General features: G+C 37.5%; 2 protein-coding genes across 2 annotated transcripts in view; both read right to left on the bottom strand.

Annotated features, from left to right (window-relative positions):
• Positions 1-184: 184 nt before the first annotated feature.
• LOC106647882 (uncharacterized) lies at positions 185-1,672 on the bottom strand. Its single transcript, XM_014364450.2, has 2 exons — positions 1,270-1,672; positions 185-1,189 (listed from the first exon to the last, which is right to left on the bottom strand). Exons 1-2 carry the CDS (start codon positions 1,486-1,488, stop codon positions 359-361), a joined length of 1,050 nt encoding a protein of 349 aa, XP_014219936.2. The 5' UTR covers positions 1,489-1,672; the 3' UTR covers positions 185-358.
• A 5,748-nt stretch (positions 1,673-7,420) lies between these two features.
• Positions 7,421-18,586, bottom strand: part of LOC106635709 (protein abrupt) — a 48,600-nt gene continuing 37,434 nt past the window's right edge. Inside the window, exons 7-8 of the mRNA XM_014347789.3 lie at positions 11,235-11,700; positions 7,421-11,158 (exon numbers count right to left, since the gene is read on the bottom strand). Of these exons, the coding sequence (XP_014203275.2) occupies positions 10,606-11,158; positions 11,235-11,700 (1,019 nt within the window). The 3' untranslated portion in view covers positions 7,421-10,605. The remainder of the gene's footprint in view (positions 11,159-11,234; positions 11,701-18,586) is intronic.

The following is an 18,586-nucleotide window of genomic DNA, read 5'->3' as shown; positions in this document are numbered from 1 at the left end:
TGCCAATTCGAGTCCCGTTAAAGAGCGTTATTTTTCATTAGTATCCGATCGAAATCGATCATCTACTGTTTACATTGATATCCAGCGGTGTATTTTTTGTTAAATCAAGTAAATGAACATTATTCCCATCATTATATTATTAAACTCTTGAATATACACATGAATTTGACCGATTTTTTCGTTAATTAATATTTTGTGGCTTACTTTATTTCTCAGAATTCCAACTCAATACAATATGGTGTATAGCAAACATAAAATATAAATCTCTTAAGAAAAATGTATAAATAATTTATCATTGCATATAAATTGATTTCAAAGATGAAATAAACATGATTAACAATACATTGTAGCTATCTGCTCAATCTAAATTTTCACTAACCCCCTGGGCATCGGGTTTTTGAGATAATTCCTCAAGAATATCAAAGAATTTTAAATAATCTGGCAACCATTCGGGAAATTGTGACACTAAGAGCAATGCATTATTATTGTCTTCTAAAAATATTTGTTTCAACGCCTGCACAGTGAGATTTTTTGATTTGTTATCATGGTAACAAGGTTTAATTCTTAAAAGTAGAACACAAAACTGTAAATTTGTTGGATAAAGATCCAGAGTATCCTTGTTGTGTTTGTTACAAAAGAGTTCTATTTCCTCCATCATTTTTTTAATAAAAACTTGAGATTTTTCTGCATATTTTGTTTTAACAAATAAATTTTTCAAATGATTCGATATCAAATAAAACAATGATGGACTGTCGATGACTTTTTCGAATATGAAATCTATTTTCTTAAAATTATCTTCTTTTGTTTTATCCAAATAAAAATCACTGATACAAGCTTCCAGAGGTTTGATGTAAAGTTTTTCTATCAAAGACGATTCTATTTTGAAATTGTCACTATTTTCAAGTAAGTTCCGCAAAAACCTCTCACTTTTTGGCGATTGATTTAAATTTGTGATTCTTTCTACAACTTTTGTAAAATACTTCTGGCATAATTTTTTATTATGCTCCGAGTTGTGCAATACTTCAGCAAGTTGAACAAGACTATCAACATCATCACAGCTGCTTATATTTTGATCTGATAAATACTTCTGCAAAGTATGAGACAAAAATTCAAATGACGACTCCAAGTTTTGAAATACAGCAAGTTCACTGAAATCCCATTTTATTCGACTCCAATCCCTCAAAGTCTCCTACGTAAACGATAAAAATACGTAATTGTGGTCTCTTGAAAGGTAATTGATGAAAAAATTCAAGTAAACAAATTACTTACAATAATATTAAGTCTAACTGAGTATCGTTGATAAGCTTCCGGAGAAATCTTGTAAGTCAGATACTTTGTAAAAGACTTGGACAAAACGTCAATGGTAACATTTTTTATTGCTGGAAATTCTTCAGTATCCTTGGCAGATTCCCATTCTCTTGCCGACTCTTGAGCTATTTTAACATTACTATTGCTGATTAATGTTTTTAAAATTTTGGTGTCTGTCATATCGTAACTTTCTGTATAAAATTTAGTGTTACCGTTAATTTTATGTTACAAACTTTCATTCATTTAAGTAAATAAAAACTTTACTGGTCACTTGAGGCATTTCAGAAAAATATTTTACTAAAGCCTGCACTGAACATAAGAGAACCGTCGCCGTGTGATCTTTGTTTACATTCGACTAGTGCATTAAGTGTGTAAACATAACCTATTGACCATTCGGTAAGGGAGCCTGTACATGGGTGTCTGAATGCCTTAAGACTGTAAGCCAAACCTATGGCGGGTGATTCAATTCGAACTGACGTTAACTGAATATTGATATAAATTGTTTTAAACAAGATAATAGGCGTCCTGTTCGTAACAAAACTATGTTACGTGATTGCATTATAATATTGGAAAGATATTTAGCCACCAAAATTAAAAAAAATTTTGCTAACGCTGAGTCGTTAAATAGAGAGGTTATGTTGACAAAATTATTGTATTAACATGAATTGTAGAAATTTTTCATTGGATGCCTTAAAGACGTTCTAACCTTATAATGTAATCACGTTACATAGTTTTATCATGAATAAAGTGTCTATTTCCGTCTTTAAATCATTTTATATCGGTATTCAGTTAACATCAGTTTGAATTAAATCAACCGCCATAGGTGTGGCTGACAAGCTTAAGACTGAAGTCTGGCAGTCTGCAGACTGGCAGAATCGCGCCAAGTTTAAAATATGTAAGACGCTCATGTACAGGCACCCTAAGAGTTGAGGGAGGGACAAGCAGGAGCCATCTGGAACAATTTAATGCGCAAAGTTCAAAGTACCTACCATGGGCCTAGACTACACGAAAAATATTTATTACACATTCAATTAAAATATGCACTGTGTCTATTTTAATAGACACTACGTAAAATATTAGTAAATACACAGATTGATTAAACGGGATGATAAATGTATAAAATCATTAAGTCTAGAAAATTAAAATGAGCTTCTTTTTTAAGAATGAAAGAAATTTTAATCGTTCAATTTCCTCTTTATTTTTAACGACTAGTATGAATTTTGGTAAACTTGACGACCAAATTTTTTGAATCACCTCAAAATACTTGTGCGTCGGTAAAAATTATTTTCTTTTCACACTTGTACATGAATGGTGTTTTTTTATTCTTTACTTGCACGTAATAAATTAACTAAATAAGAACTGTGTGCAGCCGTGCCATTCGCCGCCAAAAGTCCTATACTCCGATGCTTTCGATCATGATGTAGACGGGTAGACCTGCTGGAGCAAGTACGGCTTTGAGGGTGGGGTTGATTTTATTCATAATAAGTATTTGCAGCAGTTCCCGAGCCCGCGACAACGCACCACTCACCAAATCCGTGGTTCACTCTGGATACCACTAGAGCCGTTTTCCCGCGCGAGGATTCCAGTCAGCAAGGAGACAAATGCAAAGTCCCTTTCGGACGTGCCCTGAAAGTCGCAAAACTTTTGGAAATCATAGATAGAAATCAAAAATAAAAATAAAAGTCTTTTTCGTACATTACTATACTTACTGCAGGTACGTAGGTGTATTGTTGACAAATAAAAAAGAAAGAGTTAAACTTTTTTAAATAAATGGAACGATTTGCGTCAATAAGAACAAGAGCCCAAACAAATCAAATTTGTAATTAATATTAAATTACACAATCAGGCACATTTAGAAGGAATTTGACAAAAGTTTATAGAAACCATGATTTTTTAATTTTCTCTTTATTTTTAACGACTTATATGAATTTTATAAACTTGACGACTAACTTTTTTTGAATATCCTCACAATACTTGTATATTGATAAAAATTATTTCCTTTTCACACTTGTACATATGATTATAGGCATTAATATGGTACATGTGACAGATAATTTTACTACCTTAATAATCGGCCTAAATATACATATATATAATATGATTCTTACTTTTTTATTATTATTATTATTATTATTATTACTATTATTGTTGTTATTATTATTCTCTCGCACGTGATAAAGGTGCAATAAGTCTATGATTGGTACCAACTAAATAGGAACTGTGTTTGCCTGATGCTCACTATCCTTCGAATACTCCTTTTATTGAAGAGTAATATATTTTTATTGCTAAATTAAATTGTTGTATTTTTGCATATTTTGATGACATTTTTCTCACTATTTTTGTCTCTGTGAAATGAATGAAAAAAATGATGCAGACAATTCGATATTGGTATTTTTTTTTTGTTTTTTTTTTTTTGTTTCCCACACCTCGGAGTAGCAGGTAAATTTGTTAAACACAAATAAGGTAGTATAAACATCAGGCCATAAAAAGGCACAGCTAACTTGTATATAAACTCAATTTTGCTATTGCACTATCCAAATTAATTACATTTTTCTCCCAATGTAAATATCGTATACATGCTTCTTTTTTATAATATTAGCATTACTTCACCATTTAATGAACATTTTTGCACTTGTATCTGTTCGTGCTTCTTTACGCTACATGATCTTTTTTGATCCTATATTTAAAATTTCCATTAAACAATGCATTTATAAGTTCTAAAGATGATTATGTTATTAAAAATTTTTTTCGAACAATTTTTACCCTACAGTACATGCTACTTTTTTTACTATTGAAGCGCTTTATTGTAATCTTAATGAAACTTAAAGATATTCGTAAAGTATAAAGGATTATAAATTAAAAAAGGATAAAAACAAAGGTAAAATATAAATAAAAAACAGAAAAACTCTATCATTTCCAACGTATTTATTAAATCGCATTGGCAAATTGAATAACTTAACACTAAAAATGGCCAAATAATAAGAACGAACGTAAGTTAATGTGGTACGCGAGGGGTGATAAAAAAATAAACAAACAAAAAATAATGAACATTTTGTTTAGCCAGACGATTGTGTGCTGGGAGCAACTGTACTTAACGATAGAAACTGTTAAATATAGAGGCTTTATTTACACGAATGTAGGAAGATTAGAAAAAGGAAGACAGAAAACGAATGGAGTGGGTAAAAAAAAAGTTAATAATAAAAATTTACAACTGATTCGCCAACATATTTCGCTCCCAAACAATTAAGAAGGTAGCCCTCTCATGTTCTGGCATTCCTAAAAAATTACGTAAAAGTCACCAATATAAGCATCGAAAAATTTATAAACAAAACATTGGTGAGCGTAAAACGTAAATAATGAACTACAATAATAATATTATGTTAAAATTAGAATAATAATTATAATAATGACAATAATGTACATGTACATAACAATCTAAAAGCACCTCGTAATCTTTATACTATAACGACGAATCTGAGTAAGTAAGCATATATATATACTCGCACGTGATCATTCATTCCACGTAAATACATATAATTATTCATCTCCGAACTAATCAAAGAGACAATCGATCGATTGTCGCCACATCCAAGTTGTTCGGTTAAGTGCGGCTAAAAAGACAAAAACCTAAATTTTTTTACCTAAAACATAACTTCTCATATACCTTAATTAATTCAAGTTAACTCATCGAACAAAATTTAAGTTGCACAAAAATCTCCATTTTTTTCATCCTTAATTTTTCGCAAATGTAACACTTGACAATTTTTGAGTTAATGGCTTATATAATAATCATATCAGCTGGCCGGCCGCTGCCGTCAACGCTGCCGCAGTGCTATAACCAATCCAATTTCACATTGCACAATAAAAAACACATAAACGTATCAATATATTTATATTTATATATGGTTGCTATGCGATTCTGCTGAATGACGCGCATCATTGATTTCACCTCTCTTCTGGAATCTTTTCCCGCAATAAATTAAATTATTATGTCAGTGATCTCGGTTAAACGAAAAATAACTTATATATATATATAATTTCCATATATATATTTATATATATATATCTATCTTAAACATTAATTAATCAATTAATGTTATCACTAGAAGACTTGACGTGTCACGTTACAATACATGGCCTATACGAAAGTTATTCGCTGCTTACATTTTTTTGTTTGTTTGTTTTGTTTATTGTGAATATCACGTAAGTAGGTTCATCATCATTTCCGGTTGGATCGTCACACGTATACTGTACACACATATATATATATATATTTTCGCTCGTTACGCATATATACGCACTCACACATATTCTTCATCCCTTTCTCACGCGATCTGTTAAAATTCACCCGCGCGATAAGTACCTCATGACTGTAAGTACATTACAACGTAATATCATCATCATCGTGTAGTTTTAGAAAATTTCCAAACCAACAGCTTACACTTACAAAGTATATAGGTATGGCTGATGGTTAATTTTTTTTTATTTATGCATCATGGCAGTGAGGATTCAGTTCTTCCTGTAGTAAAAACCAAATTCGAAACGAAGGTTTTGCTTTTTATTTATTTTTTTTTTTTTTTTCGAGTATACCAATGTATTTCTTTGATGAAGAATATCGTAGGAAATCATTTGTGTAGGAAACAATAATATTCTAACTTATGTCGTACAAGCGTAGCGCCGTTAACAGGTTGACATTGTATGACATACGAACGCGAGAAATGTGGTAAATCAACCAATCGAATAACGTATATGTAAGTATATTCACGCACAAAAACTGTCACGTAGTTAGGTATTATAAGACCGCGTGGTATACTTGTGATTCAACATCACAATCATCATCATCATTAACATCTTTGCTATCGTTATAACATCGCCATCGATACTCGAAACTGTTATTTTACAAGCATCACTGTTGCCTGCAGCAGTATAAAAAACTTGTAACAAACAAACAAATCAACAAACAACACAATTTATCGATAAAAGACAAAAAATATAATGCGTATAATATGTGTGTGTGTGTTTCTATTGTAGATCTCGCTATTTTCATCGTCTATATAACTGCGCGCGGTTTTGTTCTTTTTTATTTCGGTATTTGTTTATTTCATTTTAATCCCGTTGGCGTGTAAAAATATCATTAATAAATGTTGTATAGTAATAGGTTCTATTTATAAGTATATAACATATATCACGGCCTGCCTGTTTCAGTTTTCAGCTGAGTTTATTATACGTGTTATTATTATTATTATTTTTATTATCATTATTATTACAACTATCGTTTATTTTTTTATGATTATGCACAAAGCGCCGAGCGTAGCGGCAGTCGCGGGTTAAGAGCTTGCCCGGAACTTGGGGGGGCAGTCGCGTTCGCATATACGAGTATATACTTAAGGGGGCTCCTACGACTACTGCTGAGGTCAAAGACAAACAAAAAATAAAGTTTTGTTTTTCAATAAACAAATGTGTCTGAAAATCATTATGATATTTTTAATAACGTATGAAGTGGGAAAAATGATATTTATGTGTGCAGTTTAACTTTGTACGAAAAATTAATTATTGTTTTGACCAGTCTAGTGCATACGAGGGTACACCACCAGACCAGACCACCTGTGTTGGTGTAGTATAGCAATGTAATATATAGGTATATGGTATATATGTGTCGTGAACAAGTACGTCTGATACCCACGTGACCTCCTGACCTCCCGGACACTATTTATTTATTTCCATCACAAATATCTCGCTAAAATGGTCCTTTATCCACAATTTTTAATACAGCATATTACAGAGGAAGACTTCATCTACAAAACGTATGTATTCAGTCTGCTGGGACATTTAATTTAGGTTTATTATAAATGAAAACAAATTGTTTTTCACGCTGCCCCATAGGAACACGTGCTAATAGTTACAACTTTGAGCTCGGATTTCTCAAAATTTTGACCCATTCGAAATGTAATTTAGACCACCATTAAATTCAGTAGACTTTCATTTACAAGAAATAATGTATCTCTGTTTGGGGACTTTCGCGAAGGAGCCCCCTTAACTTTCAAGTTTCTCCATTTTTTCAATTTATTGAAAAAAAAAAAAAAAAAAAAATCTTTGAAGAAAGGCATAAACATTTTTCCAATATATGCATGATTGAAGTAGTTATTGTTACCACGGTATAAGTTAAGTATATCCTTGTTGGTATAAGTAGAGATACGTGTATTATATTTGTGTTTCCGGAGACTATGCATATGTCCCCGAAATTGAAGGAAGAAAAAAAAACGAACGGACGGACGGATATATCTCGAAGGCAGGGCATAAGCTCAACCCACGAGGGCTCGCGGCTCGACATTGTTATTTATTTTTTTTTTTCCATCTTTATTATTCTTCTTTGTTTCTTTTAAAACTATTGCAATACTGTTATTGTTAATTGTAAGTTCAAGTGACTATTGCGGACTATGTCGGGTATGGATACACGTTATCATCCACGGGGTTGTTTGCAGAGCGAGAGACAATGGGCAAGTTTCAATCGTTACCATTATTTGATAATCGTTACTTTTATAATCCGTGATTATCGTTAACATTTTCGTTTTATCTCGGCTACGACTTTTAAGTTAATCGATGGGTAAAAATACATCATTTGTATAATCTTTTTTTACAATGTATGTATAAATATATATGTGTATAAATATATATAGATATAAACATTTGTATAAATATAGCTATATATAAATACTGCGGTAGAAAACTATTATTGTATACAAACTGACTGACTGACTCGACATGGGCGACTTTGTTGCATAAATATATTTATAAATAATTACATGCTTTTAGCTTGTGTGTTCATATTATACATACAAATAATATACGTATAGAAAATTCTGACTCGGGTTATATAGCATTTAATCGTATCTCTGTCAATTATTATTACTATTATATTATTCAGCTCTGCGAATGTCGCTTTAAGTATACGTGTATATGTAGCACGCGTGCACATCAATGTCTCTCGTTCGTTGCACAACAACCCTTTGGCTAACTTGCTGGTATTTTACTTCGTATAGATAATTGTGGAATCTTTTAATCGATTGTTAACGTCAAATATATGAAAAATCAACAAAAACCAAAAAATTAATCGTTTAGTCGTTACGTCGGCGAGATCATTGTATTATAGAAGATTGAAAGAACCACTGTTGATCGGCGCTGATTGAATAAAACCTTTAAAAAAAAGTTCGTATCGTTCTGATGAGGTTTATGGCACGGAACGAATTTCTTTTTTTTTTTTTTTTTTTTTTTTTGCAATTCTCTCGACACCCCTAAACAATCGTTTCTCTTGACTTTTCATCACTCGCATCGATTTTCATATTTTCTTTGAATCGCTTACTTAAACGTAATTACACCGTTTTTCATCCTTAATCGCAGGCGACTTATTTTTTTTTCGTTCATTCATTCCTCGGACTATTTTTCAAAACTTATGCTTATGTTTATATCATCAGTATTACCACTTAAATTATTACATTATTATTATTATTATCATCGTTACTGTTACCACTATTTTTAACAGAGTCATTACACTATACTTTTACCATGCAATACACGACTTGACGATCAAAGTGCAGAAAATGTACTTATAACTCAACCTCTTACGATTCATCCCTTCTTTCTCTATTCCAAATCTATTTTTCAACTTCTACTGTACTGTTTAGTGATTTCTTGATTAAATTCCGAATTAAAAAAGTTTGTACTTTATAGTTTAACTTCATTTGTAAAAATAAGTAGTCTTACGCTGGTATTTTTTATTTTTATATCTCTAGTAGCACAAAAATAGAGAGCTTCAAGGCAAGAAGTGGTTTTTTTTTGTACCAACTGTGAACCTGATTTTTATTTATTGAGTACTCCAAGTCTTTGATCGCGAGATCTGATTTTCCCTTTAGTATATGTATAAATGTATTAACATGTTGTTACTTTTTTTTTTTTTTTTTTTTCTCTAATATTTAGTACCTCCGATAATCATAACAACTTTTGTTAATGTACAAAAAAAAACATTATCAAAAAACACGATATTAATTTCAATCACGAAAAAGACAACTTCTCAGACTACACTTTACTATTTCGTATACTAATCGAAGAGTTTCGATTATCTTATGTTTTACACTACACCTGTGTGTTTTTTTTCTTTCTTTTTATTTTTTTTTTAATTTTTTTTTTTAGATCGTATACAAAAATTGCTGTTCAGATATAACTCCACTAGGGGAATTTTATTGCAAGTGACACAGTATGCAGTGCTCCGCCATTTTTTCGTTTTACAGAACCGAAGATATCAGCTCGTAACTCGAATATGGACATGTCAAGCGCAAAAAGTATATCGCATTACCCTACATTTTATTTTTCAAAAAAAAAACAAAAAAAAAAAGACTCTAGCTTTTGAAAACTACTTGACACAAACGTTTACTCGTATTTATGTTTCGCGCGTAAGTTTCTCTCATACTCTTTACCCACGCATTCAGTCTCACACCCAATTCCGATATTAGAGATTCTCGTTTTTATTTTTTTTATTTTTTTTATTTTTGATACTTGTATCTTTTCACCTTTGCATCAATCGAGTCGCAGGGACAACAATTTTCCTCAAACCCCTTCGCGTGTATCAAAGTAGGAACTACCTTTTTTGTTTCAAATTTGCGATCGCTGCAAGATAAATTATACATTTGCATCGCTCATTTCTAATGACAACATAATAGTCATAAATGGCAAGAATCGTAACTTTCGAGGCTCAAGCTCGCTTATTGCGCGAACTCGATTAACAAACAAAAATCGTCACGCAACGTCGTCGCGCCCACATGGATTCACCCCACAAATAAGTATTAACAAGGTCAAGCGACGACGACGAGGAGACGCTTTTTCGTATACCTACGTAGACCCCGAGCTCCTTCGATAAAACGAAAAAAAAAAAAAAAAAAAAAAAAAAAAACTACAAAGAGATCTTGTCGCGGTGTATATGTTTGCGTACAACATTTTGGTCGGCCCGAGACGGAAGCTCTGCGTGTACACACACTCTTGTCGGGCAAGCAGCTCTGCTCAATCTCTTCCTCAACGCTCGATATACATGAAAATAAAAGACTACAGTATACACTATCCGTATCATCAGTAAGAGTCATTAACCGCAATAATAATAATAATAATAATAATAATAATAATAATAATGATGATAATGTAATATGAATAATGATAAAAAATAAAAATTAATGAGTAATAGTTAATAAGTAATTTAGAGAGTGAGCCAGAGAGTCTCGCTGTGTGTGTGTGGTTGTACTGTTAGTAGCACTACTCGGCCCTGACGACCTCGGGCTCTTCGGTCTCGCTAAAGTCGTCCTCCTCGCCCGCCGACGAGTTACCGTCGTGGTCGTGGTCCGCGTTGTTGTTCCGGCCCTCGTCCCTCCCGATGATCGGGTAATCGTCGGGCAGGGCCCTGCCCAGCTTGTCAACCGAGCCCATCTGTGCCATCTTGGCCGCGTAAATGGCCGCCTGGTCGGGCGTTAGCCCCGATATAGCGGCCGAATTATCAGCGATCAGCTGGAGAAAGGCGCTCACCACTGCCGACTCCGTGCCAAAAGCGTGGGGCTGCTGGGGCTGCTGCTGCTGCTGCTGATGGTGCAGTTGGAGCTGTTGTTGCCGGTGTTGGTGCTGGAGTTGCTGGTGCTGGTGGTAAGGGGCCGTTTGGGGCTCTCGGGCTACCTGAAGCGAGTCGAGGGACTTTGCCGCCACCGGGCCCCCCGGAGTTGCCGACTTGCCGTTGTTATTGCTCTGACCCTGGCCACCCCCGCTCGACATCACCTTCGTTATGACCGTGTTGTTGTTGGGCGTCATCGAACCATACCTAAAAAAGGAAACAAATAACAGTAAGTATACATATATACAACATACAACATACCACGTGGCGAATGGACACCAACCTGAGACTGAGGGGCAGCGTGAGGTCCTCGGGATCGTCGCCACCACACAGCGAGCTGCCGGCCTCGGAGGGAGCGCCGCCGGATTGGCGGGTCATCTCGAGGCGCATGTCACCCCTGCGCGGGCCCGTGGGGCTGGCCCGGGCGCGGAGCTCGGCCGGGCTGACGTTGACCCCGGCTTTGGCGAGCAGCTGGGAGGCGAGCTCGGGGTTGAAGGGACTCGGCATAGGCAGGACGGGTAGGTCCTTGGTGCTGATGCCCCGGTGCTGGCGCGACATGTGCGAGTGCAGGGAGTTGCGCGACTTGGCCACCGTCCCGCAGAGGACGCACCGGTAGCCCGGGCAGATCGTGTGCTTGTCCTCGAGGTGGGTGCGCAACGTGTGCGCCGACCTGTAGATCTTTTTGCACTTGGGGCATGGCCGTGGATCCGTCGCTCGCACCCGCATTATGTCCAGGTTGTTGCGCCGGCCTGTGGATTAGACAAGCATTTTTTTTGTTTTTCTTTTTGGTTCTTATATCATTTCCCCCCCGTCCTTGGGCCCTTTCCGGAACATCTCCCGTGTATATAATATATATACGTGTGTGATATATCAAAGGTATGCTTTGGGATCGAGGATTATTCGTGTGAAACATATTAATTATATATACTGTCGTTGTTGCTCGAAAAATGAAAGTAAACAGAGGGAGAAAAGTCATAGGACAAATCGACGAAAGAAAGAAGACGTGCAGGGATTCCGAAATGAAGTTGACAGAAAAGTTTCTCTAAATACCTTTTATTATACAAAGCTTTTATTGAAATAGTACAACTTTACTTTTTTCTTTTTTTTTTTTTTTTTTCCTCCGAATTTGTCGCACATCTCGAGTATAATGTTTGTGTATATATATATTTGTATGTTATCAACGCGCGTATATTGCATCATTAATACGATATGCACTCGCCAACGCTCTTTTTGTTCGTCTAAAATAGTAGTGTACGCACGATTTATTTTTTGTTTTTAGTTTTTAATTTCAATAATCATATCACTATAACACGTCTGGGTTTTTTTCGCGTCATCTTCGTACACATTCGCTCATCGAGGTATTATCGCTACATCCATACCAGGTGGTAGTTATAATTATAATAATAATAGTTGGTAGCTCTGACGCTGAAAACTGCATTCCGATATCATAATATATACCTAAATAAATAAATATACAAGCCTTCGCGAACAAGAGCAGATTTTCAATGTCAGCGTACTCTTTTGCTCTTAAAAGCTACACAGCTACATAATTATCATTGCAATGACAATAATGATGCGACGCGAGCCATGTGTATATATATATACTGAAGTCAAATAATGGCAAGAGTCACTAAGACATACGGTCATTGTAGTCATGATAATTTACATTTTGTTAGTTTTAGCTCAATGGAAACTATGTACGGCGAGGTTCTCGTGTTAAAGCTACCCCCTCGATACGATACAATATATTTGCTTTACTTGGGTATTTTGCCTATACTTATCGCCAACATGAACTTTACTCTTGTTAGTCTACGGTAATTTTTTCTTTATAGATTTTTATATATAATATGCATAATATGCTAGGTAATCGCGCGGCCCTAGTGTTTTTTTGGAACTTTATACTCTTTGCTCTGACCTTTGTTTTTTTTTTTTTTTTTTTTTTTTTTTTCTTCATCTTATTCTCGTCTTAAATCAGCTCATACGAAAGCACAAAAATTTTTGTTGATTATTTTCATTGAAGAAATACTGACGCAAAACGCAAAGACGTAGAAAAATAAGTCTGTGGGTGAATTCATAATCATACACGCGCTACAAAAGATCATTCCTTCTTTGCATCTCGGGTTTTTCAAGATTTTTATACTTTGTTCTCGATTATTTTCACGAGTTCAAGCCTCTCTCTCGCGACTGCGGTATTTTTTTCACACTAAATCATCCCGCGTGCAACAGTGTATACGTAATAGCTTGTGTTCATCGGGCTATGCACTAGTAGTAAGTTTGAGCAGCTCGTCTTGTTTTTTTTTTTTTTTTTTTTTTTTCTTCCCACACCTGCCACTTTAGCGATCAGTCTAAGGAAACCGATTGAGCACCGGTATATGTACTCGTGTTTATTCGTAATGTTAGTCTATTATTACTAATATATATTTTATTTTCTTAAAAAAATTAAAAAAATTCGCTCTATAAATCGCTCTTACTCATTTCATATTTGACTTTTTTGTTTTTCCCCCATCTGCCTCGTTGCTCGCATTATTCGAATGCCTTTTCCTTTTTGTCGCTCATCGCTCATTCGTAACTATATGTGTATATCCATTAAATTATGTAATATAATCTAAAATTTCTAATTCTTAAAGCTATCTTGTAGTAGCGTAAGGCTGGCTTACTCAGCTTGGAGGAACATTGTTTTTCTCATTATATTAATTTTAATTTTCTCTCTCAAATAATGCCTACTAAACATAATACTAATCTAAATATATATTATATATACCTATATGCATGTACAAAGTCGCGTCCGCCATCATATATCATTATTATACATTATACATTTCGTATATATATATATATATTTCATGTGTATACATCTGTTTGATGAATATGAATACTATAAATATAATTTTTTTTTTCAATATTCTATGCTTTCATTTTTACTCTATAGTCGTTTTATCGTACGCGTGTGTAAGGTACATGACTCTATTGTATTATCGTCTGGCTGTACAGCTAAGCTGTGCGCTTTTTTTGCGATTAAAAGCATATTTATCATGGTTGAAAAAAAAGAAAAAAAGAAAAAAAAAAAGTGCCAATGTAACAGTGGTAGAATTCAGGGGATTTGTCGGGAGAGAGTGGGGAATCGAAAAAGAGCCAAGTATTCCTGTTTTTCTCGACAACCAATGCTGATCTGAAACAACTTGCACTTGTGTACACGTGTATGGTATCAATATGTATCACCGGTGAGGAAGCTGTGTACGGTCGAATGAAAAATTGGACCACGACGCTGGTGAATCACATAAAGCTCGACGCAACGTTTAACGCAACAATGGGTAACAATGGGAGGGGGTGGGTGGAAGGCCTCCGGATGCTGCCGCGTGTGCAAGGTGCTGTTGTATTATGGCGTAGAAAAAAAAAGAAAGAGAGAAATAACGCGGCTGGAGGGTGCGACGCGAGCAGCACTAGACGTACGTCCACCTGAGGGTTTTGATCTGGTCCCACTGGACGGGATGTTTGAGCCGCATGTGGTTGCGCACGCTGTTCGGGTGGGAAAAGTTTTTGGCGCACGAGGTGACCGGGCAGACGGGCGAGTCCCGGGGATAGTGCACGTCGAGGTGGGCCCGCATTCCCGTGATGTCCTGAAACACCCTCGTGCACAGCGGACACTGGAAGCCCCGCTGCTGTGGTTGCTGCTGCTGGTGCGCTATGGCTCGCTGAGAATGCTGATGGTACTTGGAGACTGCCACCTCTTGATGATGCTGATGATGGCGATGTCGCTGGTATCTCTGCTGCTGTTGCTGGTGATGGCTGTGGTGGTGGTGGTAAGAAGTCGCGTCCTCTGCAACCTCATCGAGCTCGTGATCTGCAACCACCACCACACCAACGTTACATCACCAGCCAGCACCGTATTTACATGTTATTTTATTTCTATTGCAATTCATACTTTTTTTCTTTCTTTTTTTTTCTTTTTTTTTTCCTTTCCATCGCTCCACCGGTTTTTCTTTTCGATTACGTTAACGCGAGATAGTAAATGACCCTTTTTTTTTTTTTTTTTTCATTTATTGCTGATGTTGGCTGCGCGTCACGTTTTTTTCTTACTTTCTTTTATCGGTGTATCAATAATAAGTGCATACATTTTCACAAGAAAAGAAAAATAGCAACAACAAAATTAATGGTGATTGCAGTAATGATAAACAATTGGCTTGCCGCTGAATCATTGAAAGCGTATGGTGCTGTCGTATTGCGAAATGTGGTGGTTGGGGGAGTGGGCGGGAGAGAGAGAAAAAAAAAGAAAGAAAAAAATTAGAAAAAAATAACGTCCTGATGCAGCATCAGCTGTCGGGTTGTTGGGCGTATATATTATATAATATCGTGCGATAAAAAGCCTAGCTGCACGAGGCAGGGGCGGCGCGACGCGGGGGTCAGTGTTGTTGTTGTTGTGGTGGTGGTGGTGGTGGTGGTGGTGGTGGAGGTAGTTGGTGTTGGTGGTGGTGATGGTAGTGTTGGCTCGTGGAAATGGTAGAGGTAGACAACGACGACGACGACGAGGAGGGCAGGGAGGTCGGTCGCTGGTGTATGCCGTGGGCCTGTAGCTGGTGGTTGATGAGGTAGTGCTTGGTCTTGCAGCGTTTGCCGCAAACGGTGCACTGGGGCCAAGTCTCCGGTGGCGAGCAATTCGAGTTGTGGACGTTTTTTATGTGCTGGCGTAGATTGCTCGGCGACGAGTAGCTCCGGCCGCAGTAACGGCACAGCGGGCGCAACTCCTCGTGGCGCAGCGCCGAGTACAGCCTGGCTAAGCTCTCGACGGCGCTGCTATTGTTATTGTTGTTGTTGCCGGTGGCGGAAGGGATGCCCTTGGGCCCGGTCGACGAGTGGTGCTGTCGGTGTTGTTGGTGCATCAGCATCAGCTCGCGGGGCGAAGCCTCCTCCCGTTTCGCCAGGACCGACCCTACAACCAGGACACGTGCCCGTCACTCTCCCCCGACAACAATTACTCTCACAACAACAACAACAACGACAACGACAACAGCCTTTTTACGTGTGTGCGTGTCTTATACAATATATATATATATTCATATATATATATATATATATATTATATGCATATGTAACTCTCCGACTCTGTATATTTTATACTAGTTTTGCCCATATTATTTCGCCACCATCCTGCCCTCCCACGTACATTGTAATCTCGCGCGGATTTTTCAAACACTCTCTCTCATTCTCGCTCTCTCGTACTCTCAGGGCATGTCCGGTTGTAGGATGTATAAGTATTACATGGTTTTTGTCGTGACTCGGTTCTCGCTAATTCCACAATTTATATGTACATAATATACGTACTTGTACCCAGTCTTGGCATCGGGATTCGAAACGCGTGGTATATATAACATATTTATGCACCATATCCGATATTGGGTGTACAATACGTATGGTCGATCGAACTACATACATAAGAGGGGTGAGGGAGTAACATTTAGGAACAGGATGAGACTATACAGGAGAAGCAGAGGAGGGTAGCCTACGACGCAGTTGTCCGATCTAAAAGGATCGTGGCGGTCTGCATCAGCGTTGAAAAGAGAGAGCGCGCGCAAAGCAAAGTATACGATGTATACCTAGTCTATGTACCTATACTTGCACATATATAAGAAAGAAAGAGAGAGAGGGAGGCTCTCTCGAGAGTATTGATCCATTCTCTCTCCGCCCGTCTGTTCGCTCGCGTTTGCCTCCACCCCCCCATCTCTCTCTCTCTCTCTCATTCTCGTTATGTGACTATCATTTCTATGTCTACGAGTATATCTCTAGGGCTATCAGCGCGCAGACCTCACCCATTTCCGCGTCGTTCGACTCCCATTACTCCGTTATTGTGCACGCGTCCCTTGCGTTAAAACCCCCGTATACTTATGCGATGGAAAACGATTGCTTTACCAAAATTTGTTTTGTTTTTTTTCTTTTCCTCCCCCACCACCCGACCCCCTTTTGCCAAAGTCAGAGAACAAGGTATCATACCCTCCCCTCCCCCCCCACCTTCCCGTTTATCAGCTCCGAAATCACATTTCCACGGAGGCCCCCTTGGAGCAGGTTGATTTTCCTCCTAATCCGACTGACGCGGGAAGAGGCCAAAGTTGAGAAATAACGCCGAGCCATCCCACGTATACGTACATCTATCTACACATCGGAAGATAAGCGCAAGAAGAAGAGCTTGATTTATGTGGGTGTACGTGTATATATATATATATATATATATATACATGTATACATGTAGGTATGGATACCTGGCAAGCAATCCATTAGAATTACTCGAGCGCGCAGTTGGAACGGAAAGCCATTTGATATCCGTTTGGGCGTTGGAGAGAGAAAAAAAAAAAAAGAGAAAAAAAAAAAACACGTTTGTAGACCTATACCAAAAGAGAGAGAGAGAGAGAGAGAATCTAAATTCACCGCATCATCACCTCCGCGTGCTGACTTATGAATCGCGCCTCCCTTCGTTTTGCCCGTGCAAGGTATAGCGCTGTATAAACGAACGGAAATTCACTAGATTTTTGTTTTTTAAGTTGCGAGTAATCAATGCGTCAGTTGTAATTGTAGGTGCAAGCACACCGTAACAACGAAAAAAAAATAAAACAGCAACTACCCAAAAAATAAAAAATAAAAAAATCGAACAAGTAGCAAGTATAGGTGATGGGTACGCTAGTCGTGATATTGGAAATCGCGTGGCGAGAACTCGCTTAAAGTGTGCTTCCCAACACACACACACACATATATATATATATATATATATACACAGGGGGGGTTATAGATGGGGTGTATAGGTGAAGGGTCGAGCTAGCCCCGCGACTGCCGGCTTGATCCATGGGGGAGGAGACGAGAAGTTTAATTTAGCTTCGTGTGTACGTGTACACGCGCCGGGACGGATCGAGAGAGCCACCCCCTGCACCTCGGTAAAAGAGAGAGAGTGAGTCCCCGTGCGTTGGGCGTGTGGAGGGCACTCGATCGGCGATAGACGAATCAGGAGCCAGCTCTTTTGTGTTTACTGGCTCTTGATGGCGAAAACGTGCCATACGCGTCGTTTATTTTTTTATTTTATTTTTTTTATTTTTTTTCCCTTCTTCATCAAAATTTCAATTCTCGTTTGGGAAATCACGTAGCCGTACAAGCTGTGGTCGAAAAACCGTGTAAAAAGAATTTAAATTCCACATGTATATAGGGTGTACAGTATATAGATATAGACGTATCGTGAAAGGGAAAAACGAGGAAAACCCGGTATATTCCCGATAGGCTGCAGCAGGGAAAAGCTGTTTGGAAAAAAGATAATCGAAGTAGGGGGACGGAGATGCGTATACGCGGGTGTACACGATCGAGTGGAAAAAAAAACTCGAGGGCCAGCGGGCGCACGTGTAGCCGTTGTGTATATAGAGTACGTACGCCGAAAAATGCGCCAAGGGGGAGAGAGAAGGGAGGCAAAAAAAAAAAAAAAAAAAAATAGAGGGTGATTTGACGCAGTTTGGAGTGACTCGTGCGCGCGGATCGAGTGGCCGAGCAAAGACAGCCGGAGAGGGGCTGGTGGTGGAGAAGAAGGCGACGCCCGAGCACATCTCAAGGGGGGGTGGGCTTCTCGCAGCCCTGCAGATCGATGCGGACATGTGCGGGAAATTGCAC

The sequence above is a fragment of the Copidosoma floridanum genome, unplaced genomic scaffold (genome assembly GCF_036245765.1).
Source record: "Copidosoma floridanum isolate Cflo_tuat_1 unplaced genomic scaffold, Cflo_Japanese_pri ptg000012l, whole genome shotgun sequence".
NCBI classification, from domain to species: domain Eukaryota; kingdom Metazoa; phylum Arthropoda; class Insecta; order Hymenoptera; family Encyrtidae; genus Copidosoma; species Copidosoma floridanum.
This window is presented reverse-complemented; position numbering and strand designations above follow the sequence as displayed.

Bases quoted from the DNA above. Each gene is read 5' to 3' on its own strand.
- LOC106647882 (XM_014364450.2), bottom strand. From the start codon at position 1,488: ATGACAGACACCAAAATTTTAAAAACATTAATCAGCAATAGTAATGTT. The intron at 1,190-1,269 runs GTAAGTAATTTG...TCGTTTACGTAG, and splicing joins CAGTTAGACTTAATATTATT to GAGACTTTGAGGGATTGGAG.